The 26,702-nt window shown below is 33.5% G+C and overlaps 1 protein-coding gene across 1 annotated transcript; it reads right to left on the minus strand.

The window, feature by feature from the left end:
• LOC115885735 (mitogen-activated protein kinase kinase kinase 7-like) lies at window positions 1-26,556 on the minus strand. Its single transcript, XM_030904735.1, has 8 exons — window positions 26,382-26,556; window positions 26,017-26,313; window positions 22,564-22,743; window positions 22,275-22,514; window positions 8,323-8,544; window positions 8,188-8,269; window positions 6,405-6,532; window positions 1-644 (listed from the first exon to the last, which is right to left on the minus strand). The coding sequence occupies exons 1-8, from the start codon at window positions 26,460-26,462 to the stop codon at window positions 414-416; spliced, it is 1,461 nt and encodes a 486-aa protein (XP_030760595.1). The 5' UTR covers window positions 26,463-26,556; the 3' UTR covers window positions 1-413.
• Window positions 26,557-26,702: the final 146 nt, after the last annotated feature.

Here is a 26,702-nt window from a genome sequence, read left to right on the forward strand (position 1 = left end):
AAAATTAATTTATCTATTATTGATCTACTTCCTGCAAATATAATTTTAACTTAATCATATTTTCATATATTTAAATATTGAGTGAAAATAGAAGTATATACAATTAATTATAGATAATTCTACTGAATTGTCCTTATCAAACTGCTTAAATTAAATCTTAACTTTAACGTTTAATCGTCAATGCAACAGTCATAAACAATATTTTGAAAACTATACTACCCAATTTAAAATTTTCATAAAAAAAGTCAAAATAAAAAAACCTATAACTAAGAGCAATCCGTATCACATTAATACTTATTAAATTAAAAGTAAGAGAAAACTTCTTAATTATAATAACAACGCGAGTTTATACAATCAAACTTGAAAAAATCCGAATACTCCAAAAAAATTCTTATTCCAAATAGCATTTAAAGTTATGATTGTCTCTCTGCATTAGGCACTATAACCCATCCATCTCCAGAGTCTCGTGCTTGACTTGGCATATCACCATTTTCGTTCTGCTGTCTAAATAAATCTCTGATCAATTGTAGAGATTCCTTTTCGTTTTGTAACTCAACCAATTTTCTTCGTCTTTGTTCGTCTTCTACTTGCAAATGTAGAAGCTCCTGCTTCTTTTGCTGAAGCAACACTAGCTCTGTTTGCATCTGTAAAATAAAATATACAAGATGCGACAAACTTTACAAGCATCTTCATTATCCAATAGTGATTAGCATTACGATTCTTTTTAATTTCTCATATTGAATCGACTCCTGCGATTCGTTCATTTGAACGAACCACATGCACAATTTACGTTTCATAAAAACAAGAATCGTAACCGGCACTACCGGCGACCAGAAAAAGAAATATACAGTTCTTTCATTTGTTTTTCAACACTTTATGACACTGGCGTAATTGGACTGATTATTTTACCCAATAATATTAAATTACCAATCCAATTTATATACAGGGTGCTACAAATTCGAGGTACGAGCATTGGTATCTCGGTAACCGTAATAGATACGAACATGGTTAAATTGGGGCCAAGTTGAGTTTTGGGATGTTCACCAAGATGCCATTAAAAACGTTTTAAAAATTTCAAGGATTGCTGAGTTTTTTGGGAAAAACGGATTTTTTTGAAAATTAATTTTATTTTTTCCTGTCGTTACTTTTAAGAAAATCAAAAAACTAATTGCACATTCACATAGCCACTTTATAAGGGCTATCTGATAGTATTTTTAGATTTTCAAATTAGCTGATAATTTGTGAGATACTGAGGCCAACTTAATTTTTTTAAATGTGGACCTGCATTTTTATTTCAGATTTTGAGAGAACTCAGTCTCCTGAGTACAATGATATGCCACACTTAATACTTTTTTGTTTCGAACATTTGAACACAATTTATTTAAACTAATTTCAAGTGCAGCTCTGCTTTTTTTAAATATTTAATCTATTCATCGTTACAATATTGATAAGCTTTCAAACTTAACAATGACGTGGGGTAAACATTAAAATAATAAAAACTAATATACAAATAATACATATATATAATATAAATGAATACATTACTTCATGTCATTTGTAAAAGTGAAATCAATACATTTCAACATTTACAATAAAGAGTACAAAATGCTTTCGGAAGTATAAGAGGAAAGTTCAAAGAGCTATAAATAAAATTGAATGAAAAATAAATTTGTGCAATAGGGAAGGCGGTAACCCTTTCGAACATTTAGAAGATTAGAAAATAGTTTGCAGAAGTTGATTTATTTATAATAACTACGATGAATATTACGCATATAATTAGATCGCACACTGAGATTTCATATTCACAATAAAAAAAGTTAAAAATAATATATTTAAATTGCTGACCTGGATATAATTTATTTGAATCTTCCAATTGGCTCGATTTTCCTTATTCAACGTTAATTAGAGCTGATCAATATTGTTGCGATTAATATAATCAGATTAAATAATTAAAAAAAAACAGAGTCGGACTTGAAATTATTTTAAATAATAATTAAATAGTTTTTTTGTTGTTAAGGCACACAAAACAAAAAAAAGTATAAAGTGTGGCATACCATTGTACTCAAGAGAACGAGTTCTTTCAAAATCTGAAATAAAAAATGCAGGTCCGTGTTTAAAAAAATTAAGTTGGCCTCTGTATCTCACAAATTATGAGCTAATTTGAAAATCTAAAAACACCATCAGATAGATCTAATAAAGTGGCTATGAGAATGTGCAATTAGTTTTTTAATTTTCTAAAAAGTAACGACAGGAAAAAATAAAATTTATTTTCAAAAAAATCCGTTTTTTCTAAATAACTCAGCAATCCTTAAAATTTTTAAAACTTTTTTGATGGCATCTTGGTGAACATCCTAAAGCGCAACTTTACCCCAATTTAACCATGTTCGTATCTATTACAGTTACAGAGATACCAATGCTCGTACCTCGAATTTATAGCACCCTGTATACTATTTATTAAAGACTTATTAATACCAATTTAATATTTTTAGAGCCATATTTTAATTCCTAATTATCTACATTCAAAACAGTTCAAATTTATTATATTGTTATGTTATTTAATTGTACCACATGTCTGTAGCTATATTATCCATAATGATAATTAATTTTCAAATGGCTGTGCTGGGTGTAAATGACACTCTTTTGCGCTCCACGTTTCTGCAACGCTCTCCCCAGAAAGTGCGGACTCCATCAACTATCGGTAGCGTTTGCACCGTTATAGTTGCTCGGAAAAAAAATATAACATTTAAAATTAGGTCCACACATTTTATAAGAACAACAGTGAGTGGATGAACATACAAAAAAATATTTGTAATTTCGATTTTTGTCAAAAAAATGTATTTTAAACACACTATTTTGTGTTTTTTTTATAATTTTGTTTTCATAATGAGTTATAGCACAGAATATCTAGCTACGCAACAGAAAAATACTCGAAATGAAAGAGCTAAAATTGCACAAATAAAATACTAGATGGCGCGACAATATCATAATCAGACTTTGAATAAGAAGACTAAGGAAGGAGCATAATGCTATCCATGTATTCATGCATGGTGGGCGGAAAAGTCACCATAAAAGCTCTCTAGGGTGGGGATCCTTGACAGTTCTGTTTGACGATTCATTTGACACATTTGAATTTGATTTGAAATTTTGTGGATTTGTCAGTCTTTACGGAGCTTATTTTATGTTATTTATTATTTATTCTACTACTGATAGTTGTATAAAGGTAGTAAATCTAGATGGAAATTGTGGCAGAACTTAAATTAACAGTAACGCTATCGCGATTTATCGAAAAAGACTCTAATAGTTGGTTGTGTAGCGTGCGGTAGATCTCGGCAAAAATTGAGTGAAATAATGGAACAACTTTTCGCTAGTAAGTGACTATATAATATACATACGTGTAGTAAACCGATCATTTATGAAATTCACTTAAATTAACTAAATTATATATTTTTCTTGAATTTTAGCTTTTATTTATTACTTGTCAAAGATTAGATCATGATTAGATGTCAAAGAATTTAGATACGTTAATTTGACTTACCTGCTTCAGTAGCGTATCGGATGTTTGTGTTAATAAATACTTATTATAACTTATCTATTTTTATTAGAATTATATATTTTTATAACAATTTTAATAACTACCAACATTTATTCACAACGTAAAATAAAACAACAAATTATTGAGTCTACCCCACGTCTACCCTACATCATAGTTTTACATTTTCTAAATAAAATTAGAACGACACTGATAAAATTTAAGTCGGCCATATTTGAGGCCCATCGCGGTGTACCTAAGATTTTTGATATGCTCCTTCCTTAGTCTTCTTATTCAAAGTAATCAGAATATAATTGGAAATTTTCAACTTTCGGTTTTGGATCGACGTGGATCGACGTAGATCGACGGCACGTCGACGGCCTTGAAGCTCGGCTAAAAATGCACAGTTGCCAATATTCAAACAGACTTTAATTGGCATCCCAATCTTTTTCTGGTGTATAATAATTCCTTTCTATTCTTCGTTTCTTGTCAGATACACTTATATTAATTATTCGTTTGGCTTTTAAAATAGTTTTAATTTTAAGTATATTATTAGAAATCATATGCTCTCAAAATACATTTTTAATATACACTACTTTATTATGTTAACTAAGAAAATAACTTTAACCACCTTTAAAATTAATAATATACAGGGCGATTGATAGTGATATTTATTAATGCTGAAACGTTAGTAATGAAATATACGTTTAATAATAATGGAAATGATCTATTAAAATGCAGTACAAAAAATGTTAATTGACTAAAAAAATACTATAATGACAATTTTTTTCTGTTTGCCACGTTATTTATATAGACCTAGGTAGATTTTAAAAAGTGACACAGGTACAATTAATAATATATTAGTTAGGCATAAAAGTTGCCGTCACGACATCGTACAATAAATTAAAATTCATAAAATAAATTAAAATTATTAATTAAACAAATCTTTATAAAGAAACACAAGTATATCAAATTTGGGCCCAATCGAACGCCAGGAAATGGTATCGCAATATGGTACTACATTATGGTACCCCTTGATATGCTTCATGCTACCATAATATTGCAATGTCATCAAAAATACGCAAGTATAATCAAATATGAGCCCAATTGAACATCAGGAAGTGGTATCGTAATATGGTACTATATTAAGGTACCACTTTATATGCATCATAGTACCATCATATTACAATGTCACCGAAGATACCTACTATACCAAGTATAAGTCCAATCGCACGCCAGGAAATGGTATCGTATATGGTACCTCTATGTACTATTATGGTTCCTCTTGATATTCTTCATGGTACCATAATATTACAATGTCACTGAAGATACGTAATATACCAAGTTTAAGCCCAATCGAACGCCATGTATCGTAATATGGTACTATATTACGGTATCACTTGATATGCTTCATGGTACCATAATATTGCAATGTCATGAAAAATACGCAAGTATATATCAAATACCGTATGATACCGAAAAAAACGGCGTCCAGTTGGCTGGGAAAAGACGATCGATGACATTTCCCATATAAATTTACACATAAAATGACAGCGATTTTCATTTCATAGCCATCGCTAACGCCGTTTTTTCCCGATCATACATCATCATTTTTTCCCGATCATGAACACAATCGAACGTCAAGAAGTGGTGTCATAATAGTAGAACAATAATTATTATATTGTCGCCGAATTACAATCAAAATTCAGGATTCAGTTAGAATCAAACGTCAGGAAGTTATTTTAATTCAGCTCGTAAGATTTAACTCCAACTAACATGGCGAGTTAAATACTTAAACGTTTGAAAAAAGAGCTCTAATCTATTTTAATATGTTTAAATGATGTAGCAAATTTGAAGCTAGGCTTTATCAGGAAATATTACAATATAAATTACACAATGGCAACACTGCATAAAATTCTTTTAAATTTCGTTTGTAGAAAACTGTTTTCTTTTAAATTTATCGCCCTCTGTTATGTAGTAGTGAAACTACCGCATCAAAATATCTGATTTGGAGAAAGGCTTTTAAAGCCTTCTCCTTTTGAGACCTACGATTTTATACATGTAACGAGGCTTCTGTTGCGTAGCTAGATATTCTGTGGTTATAGTAATGAGTTCCACCAAATACGTTTAAATAAAATATACGACGGCCTCCCCATAAGAGCAATGAGAGGATTTACGTCCCAGTATTGAAGGAGGACAGAAAATCGAGTCGAATGTTCAAGACATAGGTTCATCCTTGTTTAGTCAACCCTCCTACAAACCAAGGATAGACTTATGTAGGAAATGCATTGAAATTCTATAGCCATCCTTCAATATCCATATACTTTATTTTAAACGTATTTGAGTTCCACGGAGTTCCGCTTTTAATTTATCAAAATTAAAATTCCTAATGTATGTTGATACAGGTATAAAAAAATCACCTTTCCCAAATTGCCCTTTTTTGAAATAGCCCTTTATTTGCAGTGAGTCGCACTGATTTCTATACCAGTCCTGTAATATCAAGAAAGATTTTTTTTAGTTTTAAGAAGACAGATATTCTAAATTATAAATTTCTAAGTTAATTACAAGCTTTTTTTTTTCATATATTATTAAGAGTAGAAAAAAATTCAAATGGCAGTGATGAGAGTAAATGACACTCTTTTGCGCTCCACGAAAGGTGCAAACTACTATCAATTTTCAGTACTACTCTAGTCGAATGGAAAAGTTTATATTATTTAAAATTAGCCCTACAAATGTAATGAGAAAAACAATGTGTGGATAAACATACGAAAAAGAATTAATTTGGATTTTTGTCAAGCTAAACATAATCTAGGTTAATATACCTAGATTATGTTTAGTAAATAATTTAGTGACTTTCATTTTTTAGGTTACTTACCTTCCAATACTCTTCAGCAAGTCCTTTATGCTCTTCGTACTTTTCTACGGAAAGGGGATTAGTTAAGTCTGGTGTAGCTGGTCTTAATGGGGAATCTAATGAATCCAAAAGGACTGTATTTTCTGAATCTAAAATATTTTTTTTTTGTAAAAAATAACTTTTAGCCCGTTAGTTGACGGAGAATTTTTAGTCGGCCGACTATTTAATTCCAAGTTTGTAACCAATGTTTTCTTATGGAACCGCACTCATCAACTATTTGATTGAATGTGAGAGCCAAATAACCAAATAAAAATTTTCTGTCAGAGCACGGGCTTAGTATATCCCTGAATTCGATAAATGTATAAACACATTTTGGAATATTAAAGCCAATATTTTTCTATTTTTTTTCTAATTTCAATATTATACCGGGTGCGTCTCAAAAGTGTCCTCTATAACTTTTTTATTTTTTTAGATAAAACAACGAGATTTGGTATGTTACTATATGACATAAATTGGGATTAATTGATATATTCAATTGTTTTTGGTCACTTCCTGTTTCACCGGAAATGACTACAACTTTTAATTTTTAAATGGCACCCTCAGTATTTTTTTACTTTATTTGATAGAAAATGATATTCTGAATAGAAATGAAATATCATATGTCAGCTTTTGACATTCTAGCTTAATAAAAAATATTATTTTAAATATGGCACTGTTAAAAACACTAATTCTTATTCAAGGAGCCTTGGAAAAATAGATTTGATCGTCTAATGTTTTTAGTGTCTTGTCCTGGCCGGTTAAAAGATGTCCAAATGGTATTTTTAATCATATCTCAATATTTTCAAATGAAAAGAGGGTAGCTCATTAGCATATTTGGAAAAAGCATTTTTTTACGAATAATTTGATACCACACTCTTGATATTTTGAGTCAAATTTTCGTTACGAACCGCAAGTTATAATTTCAAATAAACCATATGCGAAAATATCAAAAGTTGACATATGATATGTCATTCTCTTCAGAGTGTTATTTTCTATCGAATAAAATAAAAATATACCTAGGGTGCCATTTAAAAATCAAAAGTTGTAGTCATTTCCGGTGAAACAGAAAGTGACCGAAAACAATGAATACGTCAATCATTCCTAATTTATGCCATATACCAACATACCAAATCTCGTTTTTTATATGAGAAAATAAAAAAGTTATAGCTGTGAGCCAATTTTGACACGCACCCGGTATTTTAATTTTAAAAGTGGCAAAAAATTCTGTATTTCGAAAAATCAAGTGAGCTATATTTATTTTTGAAAAGGTAATTTTAAGTTCTTTCCGGTAAATTAAAAATATACGGGGTGTCTCAGATAAAAAAATAATGATATCTTAAATAATTAATTTAAAAAAAATATACTTAAACCATTAAATTCTACGTAAAAAGGTGCTTTGGAAATGTTTTTGTACAAATATAAAATTTTCCATAGTAAAAAAGTTACAGCAATTTGTTAAAAATACACATTTTTGAAAAACACCCCGTAACTCCGAAACGGTAACAGATATCGATGTGCGGTTGTTGCCATTATGTTTTTGATACAAATTGAGCTCCAAACACCGATATTAGTTTTGTCTATCTATATAGGATAGTGTCCAATTTGGTCCACCCTGTATTTGTTTTTCTTGTCCACCCTTTATTTTGAAATGATGTAGTAAAAAACAAACGTTTTTATCCACACATTAAAGTACACTCTTTTTCCAAAAACAATAATTGACTTTATTTTGCATTTCTTTATTTCCAAAAAGTTCTTTAAAACTTACTGGGTTTGGGAATACATGTGTCTAAACCAGGGCCGGTTTTAATAAGAAAATCTGGATTGTTAATTTCCGTAGCCCAGCAGATCTAAAAAAATATAATTATAATAAATAAAACATAAAGTTTAATAATAAACATACTGGATCTACTTCCACTGTAAGTGGAGTGGCGATATTTGGAGTTGGTTGAGGTAGAGTTCTCACATTATTAGCACTTGTTAAAGTAGTCATATTACTATTGGTAAAAACTTCTTCAATTTCGTCTTCATAATCTACACTATCTACATACTCGTCATACGTGCCTTCTATCGGTTCATTTCCTCCCGGCAAAAGTGAACAAATCTGATCCATCTTCAAAGATACCTAAAAAATTAAATACATTTTTTTAAAAAAAAGTACCTATTTCTTTTTAAACAATTTATAATTATCAGCACAAAATAAAAAAGTGTTTTTCTTCCAAAATGAAGTGTGAACTAAAAAATATTTATTGCAAGTAGAGAAGAAATATTTTTTACAGGGTAATTAAAAAACTACCGAGAATTACTGCAGCTTCTAAAATTGGTTGAAGAGACCAACTTGTCAACGGTAATTTGCTAATAAACCATTTGCCTCACGGACAAAAAATGCTTAACGTTTCGGGAAGTATATCTCCACCCGTCGTTGAAAGCAAAAAACACAAAGAACAAAGAAAAAACTATTTAAAATATCTAAATACAACTATTCAACAAGTTGGTTTTTGTTTTATTTTGTTGATTTTCTAAGAGTGCAAGTAGCGAAATGCTCAGAGAACTATTTTGAAGAGATGATTCGGCCACAGAGGTACAGATACTTTTACGTATGATTTCACTGTAATAAAAAACTGAAAAATGATTAGAAATGTAAACAGCGTGGTTGTCTTTTCCATCCAGCATGTTTGAAGCAATCAGTTTTCCAACAAAAACGCAGTAATTATGTCCAAGACTCCAGATAACCCAAACCAGACTATAATTGAAAAAAAAACAAGGAAATAGCCTTAGTTTGTGGTGTTAATTAGCAAGATCCTCTCTCAGAATCCCGGTAAAATAAATGCAAAGTAAAAATAAAACCTTGGAAGAAAATGCACGGGTCAACTTTCGTTTAGCTGAAATCAGTTACTAGAAAAAAAATTGTCTTTAAAAAGCTACTGTGAACCATGGAAATCGCAAATTTTCCTGCGGAAATGCGTAATTTCCAAATTTCGCACTTTAGAATATCTGAAATCTGCTATAAAAAAAATACATTTTGCGTTTTATTTTTAATATTTTTCTGAACATATAAACACAAAAATTTTCCTGCGGAAATAAGCTGTTTTCATTTTCTAAGGAAATTTATTAGACTTTAGAATAGCTGAAATCAGTTATATAAAAAATAAATATATTTTTGCCTTTTAGAAGCGTTTCCAAACTCAGGAAAATAAAAAATTTCCTACGGAAATGCTTGATTTTCATTTTCCATTTGTTCCTTATTATATTATCGGGTCTTGTAAAGTATAAGTACCCACGAATTTAGCATTTTTTTTTGGCAGAAAGTCCTATGCTTATAGAACAGTTTAAAAGAAAAAAATCCTTGGATGAAGCACTTTTGAACCAAAAAAAAATCATTTAAAACTTTTAAGTGTCTAAAATGCTAACCAATCTAATAACATTTTTACAAAATCACAGTTAATTATTAAAATATAAAAACCACAGCTTAACACCCTCCACAAAGAAAAGATAACCAAAGCAACCCAAATCCTAACCAATCCAATAATATTTTTGCAAAATCACAGTTAATTATTAAAATATAAAAGAAAACTGCATGATCCAATGATTTTTTGTTTTGAATCAGCCCTATTTACGTAAAGCTTTAATAAAAAACAAGAATAAGTGCAACATTCCGAGGTACTTATAGGTTTACAAGAACCTATATTATCTATTCTACAAGAATTGTTATTCCTCCGAAAGATGTTTTACCCCACCCAACACCCCTAATCGCTCCCGGGTCCCGTAAGCTTCTAAACTAAAAAATGTATGAAAAACAAAGTGCACAAAATGACATTGACACTTTCCGCAGGAATTTTTTTGTATTTCTTTGCTCGTAAAAGCTCGTATAGAACAAATAGAAGTTCGTTTTTCATGTAACTGATTTCGGCTATTCTAAAGTCAAAGCATTTTTTTATGTAAAATAAAAATAAAAAATTTCCGCAGACACTTTTTTGTATTTTTATGTTTAGAAAAATATCTAAAACACACCCCGAAGACTAGTTTTGATGTAACAGATTTCGGCTATACTAAAGTCCGAAAAAAGAAAATGTCGCATTTCCACATAAAATTTTTGTATATTTGTACTCCTAACGCCTTCTAGAACTCATTATACAGGTTGCTACAAATTCGAGGTACGAGCATTGGTATCTCGGCAACCGTAAGAGATACGAAGATGGTTAAATTGGGGCAAAGTTGCGCCTTCAGGATGTTCACCCAGATACCATCAAAAAAGTTTTAAAAATTTCAAGAATTGCTGAGTTTTTTGGAAAAAACGGTTTTTTTTAAATCATTTTAATTTTTTTCTGGCGTTGCTGTTTAGAAAATCAAAAAACTAATTGTACATTCTCATGGCTACTTTATTAGGGCTATCTGATAGTATTTTTTATATTTTCAAACTAACTGATAATTTGTGAGATACGGGGGCCAACTTAATTTTTTTAAATACGGACCTGCATTTTTTATTTCAAGTTTTGAAAGAACTCTGTCTCCTGAGTATAATGATATGCCACACTTAATACTTTGTTTTGTTTTAGCTACTTTAACAATAACAAAACTATTTAATTATTATTTAAAATATTTTCAAGTTTGACTCTGTTTTTTTAAATTGTTTAATCTAATTATATTCATCGCAACAATATGGATCAGCGCTAATTAACATTGAATAAGGAAAATCGAGCCAATTGAAAGATCCAAATAAATAATATCCAGGTCAGCAATTTTAACTTTTTTTATTGTGAATTTTAAATCTCAGTGTACGATCTAATTATATGCATAATATTAATCATAGTGATAAATAAATCAACTTCTACAAACTAGTTTCTAATGCTCTACATGTTCGAAAGGGTTACCACCGTCCCCTAATGTACAAATGTATTTTTCGTTCAATATTTATAGCTCTTTGAACATATCTTCTTCTTATACTTCCGAATGCCTTCTGTACTCTTTATTGTAAATGAATTGTAAATATTGAAATGAATTAATTTCACTTTTACAAATCACGTCAAGTAATGCCTAATAATTTTATATTATTTGTTATTATTTTATTGCATTTGATTTTCCATATTCAATGTTTTACTCCACGTCATTGTTAAATTTGAAAGCTTATCAATATTGTAACGATGAATAGATTAAATATTTAATGCTGATTTTCAAAAAATCCGTTTTTTCCAAAAAACTTTGCAATTCTTGAAATTTTTAAAACTTTTTTGATCGCATCTTGGTGAACATCGTAAAGCGCAACTTTGCCCCAATTTAACCATCTTCGTATCTCTTACGGTTTCCGAGATACCAATGATCGTACCTCGAATTTGTAGCACCCTGTATAAAGTCATTTTTTATATAACAGATTTCAGCTAAACGAAAGTTGAACCAAACGCACTACTACTAAGAGAAAAAGTTTTTTACATAAAAGAAAAACTCTGAGGGTGGTAAACAAAATAGGTACACAAAACGATGCAAGGCGGGAATTCTAGAAAATGTCAAATCCAAAGTAGCGCAAACCGATAAAAATAAGGCTCAACGCGCTGTTCGTTCTCAGAGCGACTCATTAGCTGATTTCGGAATCGATCGAAAAAAGTGCGTGAATACTTTTTGCCTATGGAAGCCGTTTCGTTTGATAACGCATCGGAGTAAATTTGATGTACGCTTTTATAGCGTTTGATAATGCTAAAGAGTTTCTACGGTGTCAAAAATTACGGCGTCCTTTGAACACCAGGGGTTACACTACACTTACAACGACAATAACCTACAGCACACTAACATTTCACCACCACGACCGCACTAAAATATAGCCGAAATCCAAATCGAAGGGCAAGCTGGTTCCTCCGCTTCAGAGAGCGGCAAATATAGTATAGTGAAGGAGCGGCAAAAGGTAAGATGAAATGCTAAAAAATTGCAAATCCAATACAATAAAATCAAAAAAAACTGGACTAAAGTTAAAAATAAACAAAACAAAAACGCACAACCAAAAAAAGCCGACCTGAGCCTAATGAAGACAATTTTTTTCTTAGAGATGACTCTCTGGGTATAGCCCCTGACATATCTAGTGAAAAAATAATTGAATACCTTAATAATAAAAATAATTGTAAAGATTGTATTTGTGAAAAAATATCAATTTATGGCCAAAGGGAATGATAATAAACCATTTTACGAGTTTTCAGCGCAGAAACATGGTGACCAAGCCTAAAATGCCTTCTCAACAAGTAGGCCAGTCGGTACGTCGTTTTAAATAGGCCTAAGGAAGTAAGACACAATGATTAGGATTAGGCCTATAGGAAAAACCACTTAAAAAAAAGTGCGCCGAGTGCTCTACCGCCAGGTGGTGTGGAAACGAGCACAAGAAAAACATAAATTTGTACTGACAAATTATTCAAATTTACATAGAATCAGTTTCTCGTATTAAATGAACCACTAGAAAATATATACTTTGTATTTAAGCGCCTGTATCTCGTTAACCTGTTGATGCACGAAATCGGTGAATACACTTTTTGTAAAGAATTTAAATAGCTTTCATTGTCATTTGATATGTCATTCGATTCAGAGTGTCATTTTCTATGGAATAAAGTAAAAAAATACCGAGGGTGCCATTTAAAAATCAAAAGTTGTAGTCATTTCCGGTGCAACCGGAAGTGACCGAAAACAATTGAATACGTCAATCAATCCCAATTTATGTCATATACTAACATACCAAATATCGTTGTTTTATCTGAAAAAATAAAAAAGTTATAGGGGGTGAGCCACTTTTGAGACGCACCCGATATAACGACAATTTGAATCAAAATACCAAGTATTCCCAAATTATTCGTAAAAAATATCTCTCCAAATATGTTAAAGAGCCGCCCTGTGCCACTTGAAAAAAAAATAAAGTATGATTAAAGATACGATTTAGGCATTTTTTAACCGGCCAGGAAAAGACACGAAAAACATTATAAAATCAAATCTATTTTTCCAACGCTCCTTGATAAAATGCTCCTGAATTGAAATTACAAATATTTTTTTTTTAATTCAATATGTCAAAATTTGACATATACTATGTCATTTTCTATCAAACAAAGTAAAAAATATAATAATATCTCTCGTATATAGCGTTTAACGCCTTGGGAGTAGCAAGATACAGCTTGCCATGCTAGAGCCGTTCGGTATACAAGGAAGGTAATGTGGCTAGCACTACGCTTCAACCGCCTATTATTACCTCAGGATTGTGAATCCCAAGTACTCATTTAAGTCTGAGTCGACTTAGGTACCCAAACTATTTTTATTTTATTAAAAACAGTCGGCTGATGAAATGCCGGGTGTAGGATTCGAACCTTGAGATTGGTAGACTGCTGTACCTCTACGCCACCGGGCACCTAGTTAGTAAAAATACCTAAAGTAATCACAAAACAATTTCCGATGCACGTGATCAACTCTGAGTGACAAGCGATGGCAACAGCGCTGCTAGGTGTGATGGATTTATGAAATGAATCCTAATGTAAAACTGGGAAACAATATATTTATTATATAATTTTTAAAGATTTTCACGGTTTCTTTATATTTTAATAATTAATATTTTAGTAATTAATTTATTTATTAACAGTAGTCACTAACATTTTAACTAATTTTCAGTTTGATAGCGTCCAATAATGATAAACAATCTGACGATCCCGGAATTATTTCGGATAACGTGTGTTCGGGCTGTAAAAGGTCCTTAAAAGGAGAATTAAAGTGTACCGAATGTGGTAAACAGTTTCACCCGGCATGTTTAGTGCGAGTTAAGGGTGCAAAAGTGGTGGGTTATAATTTAATCATCTGCTCCACGTGTTTCCAAAATAACGATGCCGATAATGATAAAGAGACCCTGATACGGGAAAATAGTTTGCTGAATAAACTTCTCATGCAAATGATGGAAAACCAAGATTTGTTACATGGTAGATTGAATGACATGGAGGATCAGATGGAAAATCTTTCAAAGGAACTTAAAGGTTTACAAGAAAAAAAAGTAAACAAACAGTCAAACCCGCCAAATTCTCTAAGACCCAGTGTGCGCATGCCTTGCTCAAGTGCACACTGTCACCAAAGATCCTACCAGAAATCCAAACAAGTGTGAAGTTAGATGGAACCGATGGCCCAAGTCAGCAGAAAAGTCCAGCGACTTATAGCCAGATAGCAGCTAGTGCCAGATTATCCGGGAAGACCAGCGTGATCTCTAAGAAAGGGTCAACTAATCCTAAAGAAGATGGTGAATATGACAGAGATTATACTAATTTTAAGGTTAAAGATGATGCTTTTGAATCACAAAAACCCCAAAAAAGTAAACAAACTTACAAAAAACGTATAGGTAATGCCCCCGTCTCGGAAGAGAACTGTTCCACCGGTTTTACTGGAGTTGACAGACGAGCGTGGATCTACATAAACCGTGTTAAAAGACACGCAACTGATGATATGATACTGAACTACATAAAAGCCAAGCCAGGGTTTACTGATGTTAACGTCAGTGTTAAGGAATTGCCAAGTAACCGTAACACATATAAATCATTTGTCGTTACAGCGCCCTCCATTTGAAGGACAATCTATATGATGTTAAGTTCTGGCCCCTTGGTGTGGGAATAAAGAGATTTCTTTTTGATAAACACAAGGATTTTTTGAGCAGTGCAGGTCATTTTTTATAAATAATTTAAGTCAATGTGACAATGGGAATATAACACTACAGAAACCTTGCTTTAACATTTTCTATATAAATATATGGTCAATTAGGAACAAGACGGGGGAAATTGAGGCTTTCTTGTGCAACTGTCCCACAAAGTATAATGCACTCTGCTTTACAGAACACTGTCTTTTAAAGGATGAGATCATGCAGCTGGGAATACAGGGTTTTCAATGTGCAGCCCATTTCTGTCGTCAAAAGCATAGGCATGGAGGTGCAGCAATCTTCACTAGTACGGATGTTGTGGTAAAGACTCTTAATAGCTTTGAAGGATTCTCAAGGGAGAGACATTGTGAAGTGTGCGGTGTGGATCTCTTGGACTGGGGTGTTATTTTAATAACCTTATACAGACCTCCTTCTGGAGACTTTGATTTGTTTTTAGAGGTGGTGTCTCGCATTCTTGAGCATACTTTTGATTTTAATAGAAAGATAATTATAAACGGAGATTTTAATATTCACTTAGAAAAAGAATATTCCAATAAAACTAAATTTATTGATGTTATGAATTCCTTTGGATTTGAGCAGACAGTTTTTGTTAATACTAGATTAAATCACTGCTTGGATAATGTCTTTGTTAATTTTAATGACAACTTTTGTGTAAATTATAATTCTAATTTTAAAGTAAAGGTATTTAATCCCCTACTTTCCGATCACTGTGCGATCGATATAAGTCTTCAAACGGAGCCCACTAGGGACAGCCACAAATTAGATTCACAAAATATGTTATTTCGCCCTATAACTCAGGCAGGGATTTTTAATTTATATAACTTGTTGGAAAATGAACAGTGGCAATTCCTTGGTCGCAATATTTCAGTAAATGAGAAATCTAACCTGCTTTTAAATCATATAGTAAAATATTTCAATATGTCTTTTCCCGAACGACAAAGAAGACCTAGAGCAACGGGGAATCGGAAGAGTCAGAATACAGGCTGGTTCACCACGGAAATTAGTTTTATGAGGGATGAGCTGGCAGTTTTGGATGAGATGCGCCAGGAATCAAATTGCCCTCTTCTTCATGAAGAATTCAAAGAATACCGGCTTCAATATAAAAATGCAATAATCGAAGCAAAAAAAAACGCTTACTCAAATGATATTAAAAACGCCGACAATATGGGTAAGGCTGCATGGGAAGTAATTAATACCCAAAGAAAACTTAAAAATACCAATGAGAGAACTAATTTAGATCCTAATACTTTTAACAACTTTTTTGCAGAAATTGCTGAACAGCTTGTCGTAGGCCAGTCTCACCTTTGATATATATCTTCGACGCCAATTTAGAGACCCCAACCTTAAATTTGCTTTTCAAAAGTGTAGCCACAATGATGTCAGATCCGCAATTGATAAATTAAAAAGCAAACATAGTAGATATAGATATATATATATATATATATATATATATATATATATATATATATATATATATATATATATATATATATATATATATATATATATATATATATATATATACAACTTAACGCCAGTGCTCATTAAATCTCTGAAGAACGTTCTAATTAGCCCCCTAACAAGACTCTTCAACAAATTAATAGAAAGTTCCACTTATCCAGACTCATTTAAAATCAGTAAGACTATTCCAATATTCAAGAAAGGAAATCCAGATGTACCAGACAACTATAGACCCATCTCTTTGATACCAGTTCTGTCTAAGGTGTTTGAAGTATTATTAACAGACGAACTGTGTGACTATTTTGAATCGAATAACATATTCATCTCAGAGCAATTCGGTTTTAGAAAGAAGATATCAACAGTGATGGCTCTGGGTAGATTGTGCGAGGGCATTCTGCGAGGGTTTGAGGAGGGAGAGTTTGTGAGCGCCACTTTCTGCGACCTTTCTAGCGCCTTCGATGGTGTCTCTCATGATATACTGGTCCGGAAACTGCACTAGCATGGTGTTGACTCAGATGGTTGTCAATTAATTGGAAGTTACCTGACAGAAAGACGACAGGTAACGTATGTCGGAGGTAGGATGTCGGAGGAACGTGTGATGAGGTTTGGTGTTCCCCAGGGCTCCATTATGGGTCCTCTACCTGATTTACATTAATGACATTAAATGTGCAGTGCAACACCCTGAGATGACTGTATATGCTGATGACACTAGTTTCCTTCTAAGATCTAAGGATTATGCAACCCTGGTAGACCTGAAGAATGAACAATTGGATGGCATTGGGGACTGGTTTGCGGCAAGTCGCCTAAACCTAAATCGCCAAAAGACTAAGAACATAATCTTTTCTTTAAGGCCACTTGATTGCAGGGATCACCAGGGTGAAGCTAATTTCCTGGGGGTCACTTTAGATTCAAAACTGTGCTTTGATGATCACGTAAACCTCATAGCTAGGAAATTGACGTCAGGAACTTTTGTTTTGCGAAATCTGGCAAAATTGGTGGAGAAGGAGGTCTGTATGCAAGGTGGGAAATGTAAATGAGTGGGTACTCAGCTGAAAGGAAGAATGGAACGAGCATATTAGCAGAATGGACAACAGAAGGATAGTGAGAGTTGCACGCGACAAATCACCGCTAGGTCGCAGAAGCTTAGGACGTCCACGAAAACGATGGAGCGACAACTGGTCAGTCTGACCGGTAGAGACGACGAAACCAAACAGGCGATTCGCCTAGTATGAAGAAGGAAGAAGAAGAAGAATAGATCTTTTAATGCGACACTGCACTATGCGCCAGCCTTCTATAACAAGCTACCATTTCAGGTTAGAACTCTACCGGCTAACGTATTCAAAACAGTGATAAAAAATTACCTATTGGGAAAGGCCTTTTATTATTTTAAATTGTTTTTATCTGATACTGTATGTCAAAGTGATTCCAATGTTTAATTTATAAGTTTTTATTTTCTATATAGGTTTACCTTTTATTATCAATGTTTAAGTGACAAATGTGTAATGATTGTCTAAATTTTGTATTTTTATATTATTGACGTGTGTGTATATTTATTATTGTCACCAATAAACTTGATTTTGATTTTGAACATTCACAGTAGAAATATTTAAATGCCGGTTCCACATTCTCGTCCGAATACGCTCGCTGTGTCTCGCCGAGCTTCTCGGCCAAGAAATTCGTGCTCGGTACGACCATACACATTCACGCTAAATTAGCGAATGTTTCAGTTGCAGTTGTGAACTCCCGGGAAATCCATCATCCGTACGAGAACGCGAGAAGATAGCCGACGCAGAAGTTGCTGCTGCTGTTGCTGCAATTTAATTCTTTTTCATTATTCCACTCCCATTTTGTTTATATCACAACACAACACAACCTCTGAACCCACCGAAATCTCGCGGTAATATGCGTATTAATGCGAGAACCCGGGAACGTACACTATTGTGCTCGCTCATCCTCGGTATTCTCGCGAGCACCTTTGACTCGGGCCCAAAAAACCGACTTTCGACGGAGCACCGGCGATGCCGGGAAAGACAAAGCGAGATATAGCGAGCGGTCCCATCTACACACTCGTTCTCGAGCTTTCTCGCCGAGCAACAGCGAGAATGTGGAACCGGCATAAGGCAGCAGCTGCTCGCTACAAATCGAAATAAGTAGAAATAACTTTGAAAGTGGTATAATGTGCTTACCAATCAAACTTACTTCTCTGACTGCAGTCGAAGGTAATAATGGACCTTTATTATCATGTTCTTGATCAAAACAGTTTATCAGAAAGCTACGAGCGCTTTGCTTCAACTGTTTAAATGATTGGGTATATTTTCAACATACAATTTCAAGAAATGCAATATAAAAACTCGAAAATGTATTCTTAAAAGAATGTAGCGCGACCAATTGTTTGTTTAATATTTCATTAATTATTGCAACAACAAAAGCATAGCATACCATCTTTTGTAACTAGGTTAGCTAATTCGAATAAATGTATTCAAAGGGTGAACATGTGTTTGATTTTTCCCGTATTGGAATGAGACATCACATGGCGATCCTGTCTAAGGACCTTAATTTAAATAATTTAAATAAGTTTAGTTAAACAGTATAGTCAAAAGTGAATGTGAAAAAGTGAAAATAGTGAAACAAAATAAACTAATTTACCATGGGAAAGACTAACTCTAAACATTCGGAACTAACCGATAATGGTGTGGTCAATTCCAACTTCATCCTAGAACAGGAGGGCACACAAGTGCCAACAGATGTTCGTGTACTACTGTACATTGTAGTAGCAGTTGTGGTAATTTTACTTCTACTAAAATTATATAAAGCGTACCGAAGGGGGCTCCGAAAGAATTTATCCAGAAGTATGGTCCTTCGAACCCAAGCAGTAGATGTTTAGTGCGAGCAGTACTTATTGATGGACAGTGTTGATGGTATGTGAATATACAATTTTTTGCGTTGTTTTTATAGCCTTTTCTTAACATTTATACTCGGTGTGAACGTTTTATTTTTATTTTTTACACCTAAATTACATGAATTTATTACAATATGAAAATTCTTACGTATACTTAATTATTACCTACACAAAAAAAAGACTTCGCTATTTTAAACAAAAAGGTACATTTTTATTTTTTTAATTAAAAAAAAATTCTATTAGTTATAAATTAGTTAATTACTTTTTGTTATGTTTAGAAGGATAAGAAGTTTTTTTTTGTTTTTGATATTAAATAAGGGATATTGTGTTTTGTTTTTGTATAATTTTTTATTTCTTACTTTTGTATAATTTATGTCTGATCATTGGGAAGGGATCCTTGCCAATCTACTAAGTGTAAGTAATCTCGTTAGAAACGAATCAAAACGCGTTCTTAAAAAAGAAATACCTAAGACTGATGCAATTAAAAATGAAGTTCAAGCAAATTTATTGGAGCACTTTAATAATTTTGTTAAATTAGTACGATTTGTTTATCCATCACATAATAAAGAACAGGAAATTACCATTAAAAAACTTTTTACTTCGTTGAGAGATAGAGTCATAAGATCATATCAGGTTTTAAAAGTACCCTACAAAGTTCCAATTTCGTATTTGGAATATATAAATCCAGAAATATTTGACGAAGAATTCGAGGAAAGTGAAGAAAAAGAAGAGTCCTCTGAATCAGAGGCAATCCCAGAACAAAATCTTCCTAAAATAAAACTTGAGAACATGGCTATGTCAAAAACAAAATTTTTCAATTTTGCGAGTAAAATGTTTTCCAACGAATTCGACGGTTCTCCAAGTAAATTACAGTCCGTTATAGACACCTTAAATTTACTGCGCGTAAATTGCGAAAACCACGAAAATAATGCGGTGGCCTATGTGAAAACGAGACTGGTTGGAAAAGCACGTGATTTAATTGATGATAACGATAATCTGGATACCATAATTAATAAACTACGAACACGCATTAAAACAGAAAGTTCTCATATGGTGACGGCAAAAATACTTTCTTTAAAACAGCAACATAAAGATTCCACAAGATATGCCACAGAGATTGAAGCTCTAGCAGAAACCCTGAAAAGAGCATATATAAATGAAGGAGTGCCCATAGCAGTAGCTAAATCCTATACGACAAATACGACAGTCAAAGCTCTAAGAAAAAAACAGCGATTCGGAGAAAGTAAAACTAATAATGGAGGCTGGTAATTTCACCAACTGCGAGGAAGCTATCTCTAAATTTATAACTATTAGTGGAGATACTATGCCAGATACTAGCACAATCTTTTATACAAGAAAGTATCAGCGTTACAGAGCTGGAAACAGGCATCATAGAGGGCATCAAAGTCGCAAAAGAGGACACTACTCAGGAAACTATGCTAATAATAATAGTGACTATAGACCAACCCAGAGGTATTTAAATGCAAATCAGTACCATAATCATCATGGTCAATATAATAGAGGTCGAGGAAACTCTAGGCCTAATCATAGAGGAATGTTTCCTAGATATGTCAGGCATTACACTCAGAAAGAGTCGGGAAACATACAGGACCCCCAGACAGGTCCACTGGGGTCGCTTTAAAAATATTCCATATGGACCTATCACTTTCGAACTTTGTTGTAGTCGAAACCAGCATTACAGCATCGCAAAATTACTTTATTAGTTGATACAGGTGCAGATATATCTTGATTTAAAAATTTTAAAATTTCTCCTAAACAATTTATTAATAAATATAACATGAGCAATATTAAAGGTATTACAGATGGCTCGTCAAGTTCTTTAGGCACAACTAACACCTATATTTTTAATAATAATTATGTAATAAATCACTCGTTTTATATAGTTGGGCAAAATTTTCCAATACCAGCTGACGGAATTTTATGGCGAGACTTTATTGCGAAATATCAATGTCAATTAGATTATGCTAACTGAACATTAACACTACAAATTTTTAACGAAAAAACAACATTGCCAATATTTTCAAGTCCAGAAGAGGAATCTTTGGTAATCCCACCTAGGCGTGAGGTCATTAGGTATATTAAAAAATTCACGCAACTAAAGACTGATTCTGTTATTTTGAATACTGAAATCGCCGACGGAGTTTTTATTGCTGGTTCAATTGTTTTAAAATCAAACCCAATAGTTAGAATTTTAAATACAACATTTGAAAGTGTCACAATAAAAAACGCTGACATACAGTTTTCCAATCTAAATAATTTTTATGTTTAAAAATTATTTAGATAAAATAAAAAAATAAAAATAAATATAATTTTTATTGTTGTCGATCCAATAATATATAATGTGTTCTTTTTTTATAAATTGGATTAGGATCGAAAGAAATCAACAGAAGTCCTTTGTTTTAAATTTGTCAAATAACTTAAAATAATCTTAAATCTTTTAAATTTGACAAATTTAAAACAAAGGACTTCTGTTGATTTCTTTCGATCCTAATCCAATTTATAAAAAAAGAACACATTATAAAAATAAAATTTCATTTAGTCAGGTTTGTAGGCTTTAATGTCAATTTTGATATGATTGATGACATACATCGGAAAATATTTTATGATTACCGTATGGTACCATTTAAAAATCAAAAGTCGTAGTAATTTCCGGTGAAAAACGGGTTTTGAAACTAACTGAATACGTCAATTAATCCTGATTTATATAATATAATAACATACAAAATGTCATTTTTTTATGTAAAAAAAAAGTTATAGAGTTGAGCGACTTTTGAAAAATACCCAGTAAACATAATTGTCTTTTCTATTAATTTATATACTATACCTCTTTCATACTTGGCCGTTTTTCAGGATCATGGTCCCAGCTACTTGTCATCAGTTTTTCTATCGACGGTGGACAGTTTCTAATTAATGGTGGCCTCTTACCTTTATGCACCGCCCACATAATACTAAAAGCTGAGCTAGCATGATTGTAAAATGGTTTCTTTCTTGATAATACTTCCCACAAAATTATGCCCCAACTAAATACATCACAGCTTTCCGTATAACGGGAGGATGTAAAGACCTGAAAAGAGAATAATTATTTTATTTACATGCAAATATAAATATTTTACCTCTGGGGCCATCCAAGCCGCCGATCCTTTATTATTTGTCATATAAGTATTCTTATCGGCAGCAGTACCAAAATCACAAATTTTCAAATTAACTCCGCCATTTATTAACAACAAATTTGGAGGTTTTAAATCCCTGTGGATTAATGGTTTTGGTTTCATATCATGCAGGTATTCTACTCCCTAAAAATTAATAAAACATATCAAGAAACACATTAAAAATAAAAATAAATAATTAAACTGCTCTAAAGCCCCATCTATACATAACGATTTACCTATCAATTAAAACAAAAGACCATCAGTGGGGGCTCATCAGGGTAGGCAAGGTAGACGGCGTACATTATTCATGTATACGTACATGAATTACAGAATCTGTTTTTCTTTGTAAATTTAACTGTCTACCGGGTGCGTCTCAAAAGTGGCTCACCCCCTATAACTTTTTTATTTTTTCAGATAAAAAAACGAGATTTGGTATGTTAGTATATGACTACAACCGAGACTAGAACTTTTGATTTTTGAATGGCACCCTCGGTGTACATATTTCTACTTTATTCAATAAAAAATTACACTCTGAATAGAATGACATATCATATGTCAACTTTTGACATTTTTACTTAAAACAAATCGTATTTTAAATTTAAATCTAGAGTACCATGGCTGTTTTAAAAACACTAATTCTTAATCAAGGAGCCTTGGAAAAATAGTTTTGATCGTCTAATGTTTTTCGTGTCTTGTCCTGGCCGGCTGAAAGATGCCCAAATCGTATTTTTAATCACACCTCATTTTTTTTTCAAATGAAACAAGGGTGGCTCATTAGCATATTTGGAAAAAAACATTTTTTTACGAATAATTTGGTACCACACACTTGGTAGTTAGAGTCAAATGATTGTCGCTATGAACCGCATATTACAATTTCAAATAAATCATATGCGAAAGTCATATGTCAAAAGTTGACATATGATATGTCATTCTATATTGAGAGTGTAATTTTCTATCAAATAAAATAGAAATATACCGAGGGTGACATTTAAAAATCAAAAGTTGTAGTCATTTCCGGTGAAACAGGAAGTGACCAAAAACAATTGAATACGTCAGTCAATCCTAGTTTATGTAATATACTAACATACCAAATCTCGTTGTTTTATCTGCAAAAATAAAAGTTATATTGGTGAGTTACTTTCTCTCCCCTCGGAGATGCAAGACCTTATCGTTGGTGGAGAAGCTCCTGGTCAGGTGCTGGGGGGAATCCCCCCTAGCGCTTGGCTTGGTCTAACAAGCATCTCACTCATCGTCTTGTCCCTGGCTGTAGTGTCGTGGCCAGGAAATTGCACCAAGACATATAACGATACCGGACGGGGCTACCCCTGTCCGTCATACCAGGCATCCTCTACTAACTATGGTCATGTCTCGCGGGTAGAGGGTGTAACCGCCTGGACAAAGAGGAGACAACCTCACCAAAATCCTAAATCCTACGATAGCGGGACCAGGTCAAAGGGATGCGTGGCTAGCTAGAGGACTAGCCATTACTGGCCTAAACCTTAGGGCATCAGGGGCACCCCATTGTATTTACCCCTTACTTCTACATGCGGAGATCCCTAGCGACTAGTGGGAACACTATGAGATCTAGTATTGAAAACACCACCGGTGAAGCTGTGAGGGAGCCCCCTAGCGACACTGGGAACATTACAAATGAAAGTTCCAAGGAACCAAATCCAAAGGAAACTACAATAAGGGCGGGTGACACTTGCTTGGGATCATCCTCCGCAAGTGGCACCCAAGCTACCACCTTCTCCAGCAAGGGTCTAGAGCCTACCTCTAGAGTAAAGAAACCAAGAAACAACCTGACTCATCTCCATCAAAGGGCAAGAAAGGGAGCGAGAACCTTTCACTTCTTCTCCGGCAGGGAGAGAAAAAAGCCAGGATGGAAAGCCGTCCAACACCGGGAGGCAAGCAGGGACGTATCACCAGCTTTGCCGCGATTGCTGGACAAGTGAAAATGACGGTGCTGTCAAAGGATTTCCCAGATGTTGCTCTGACCACCGACTAGCAAACGTCTGTAGAAGAGGCTATACTGGACAAAGTAGCGGCGATCGGATCGCAACGCAACGATCTACAAAATGTGGGTTAGCTGCGTTTTGCGGAGATACACTTTCGGGTGGGCATAATTCTCATAGATTGTGTATCTCAAGAATCGGCGAATTGGTTGGTAGAAATCACACCTAAGCTTAAAAATTGGCAAGGGCCGGAACTGGTTGCAGTGAAGGGAGAAAACATCTCTAAAGGGGCGACCATTACGGTCTTTCTGGCGAGGATCAAGGGCACCACCTACCTGCTGAGCCTTATCCAGGGTCAGAACATCGAGTTGGCGAGTCATCAACTCGAGGGAGAAGGGTCATGGTCAGGTCCTCACAATAGGAATTGACCCCAAATCCAAGGAGGCAATAGAGAAAAAGGGACATATCCTCTATTATAGATACGGGACAACACCGGTATCAGGTCTAAGGAGAGACCAAGTTAAAGAGGTGGAGAAAATGGAGACAGATCCTCCAGCCTCCACCCCACGGGTTCCTCAGCCGGAGGCAAGCTCCTTGACTGTGAAGGGCGGCACGGAGGACCAAACTCCAACCGTGGAAGAGTGTGTACCCTCGGAGAAAGAACTGTTTTCAGAGAAGGATGGGAAATACCCTGACCCCTCTACAACAGGGGTATGATGGGTTATAGACTGTGATGACTCAAGGAAGGGGGGCACAATAGATCTTTAAGGTTGCAGTGATTAACCCCCCCCCCTATTACTCATTCTACATTCTACTTTTGAGACGCACCCGGCATATACTTACCAATTTATTAGTTTATGTAAATAAATAAAAATGAAATAAAATCTCAAAAATGATGTACTGTATGGTACCTACACCTTTATGTACTGTATGGTACCATCTACCTTATTTATCCCGTCCAGAGTAGCCTTAGCAGCAAAAAGGAGACGTTAACTTAAAATAATTTATATTGCTTTAATTCAGTTCAAGTAAGACGGTTCATTTTCTCGTTGACACACAAGGATTTACTCGATACGTTTTGACTAAATAGGTAAGAGTGGCAGGTAAAAAGTTATGTGTAGACAGGGCCTTATAGAGTTGTCCTCCCTCAATCCCTGTTCTCAGCTCAAAACTTTGTACTATCGCCAGCGACACGTCAAAAGAACCAATCAGATTAGTACAAAAGTTAAACAGCTGTCAATTTTAAATTTAGCTCAGCTGTCAATGGTTGTTTGAAGTGTCAAAGATCACACAAAAACAGAACATAGTTCTGAGAAAAGCGCTTCATGCTGGTAACGAGTAAACAGAATACAATTATGTTCGTATTTATAAGTTGTTATTTAAGTTATGATAATCAGAACCTTTAGTACCTCACAATGAACAATTTAACATATTTACAATGCCTGTCTTTGCAATGACTTACTTTAGCACACTGGCATATCCATGACATGGCATGGGCTAAGGAATATCCTAAAGTTGATTTGTGTAATACATTAAATAATGAACCACCCTCGGCATATTCCATTACAAGGAAAAAATTCAGTCCTTTCGTACACGCTCCATGCAATTTTACTATATTTTTATGGTCAACTCGTGAAAGTTGTCTAACTTCCACCAGAAACGCTTTTTTCTCGGCATCTCTAGTTATATTTTTGACAGCCACCAATTTATTTTGCCATAGTCCCTTGTATACAACACCAAAACTTCCTTCGCCTACAACCTACAAACAGGGACGACATTTGTATTTAGCATAGTGTTATCAATTTTAATGTATTGTTGTAACCCTACCTCAAGTCTTTGTATTTCGTTAGGTTCAATTTCTCTGGTAATACAAATATTTTCGTTTTCTATTATGTCAACAGTCTCCATTGATTACATTTAAAACTACATATAAAAATAAAAATATGTCACAAACACATAACCAAGAAATTCCAGAAAAAAAGTCAAGTCCAGTCCAGAGTAGAGCAAAAACACCGTAGGCCAAAATATTTTCTGGCGGTCAATTCAAACTAAGTTTATTTTAATAAACTATATCGTTAGCCCAATAACTGTTTTTATTATATATTTTAGAAATTTTATTATATATTTAGTCAAAAATAAATATCACAA

The sequence above is a fragment of the Sitophilus oryzae genome, unplaced genomic scaffold (genome assembly GCF_002938485.1).
Source record: "Sitophilus oryzae breed Bouriz unplaced genomic scaffold, Soryzae_2.0 scaffold_41_pilon_pilon, whole genome shotgun sequence".
NCBI classification, from domain to species: domain Eukaryota; kingdom Metazoa; phylum Arthropoda; class Insecta; order Coleoptera; family Curculionidae; genus Sitophilus; species Sitophilus oryzae.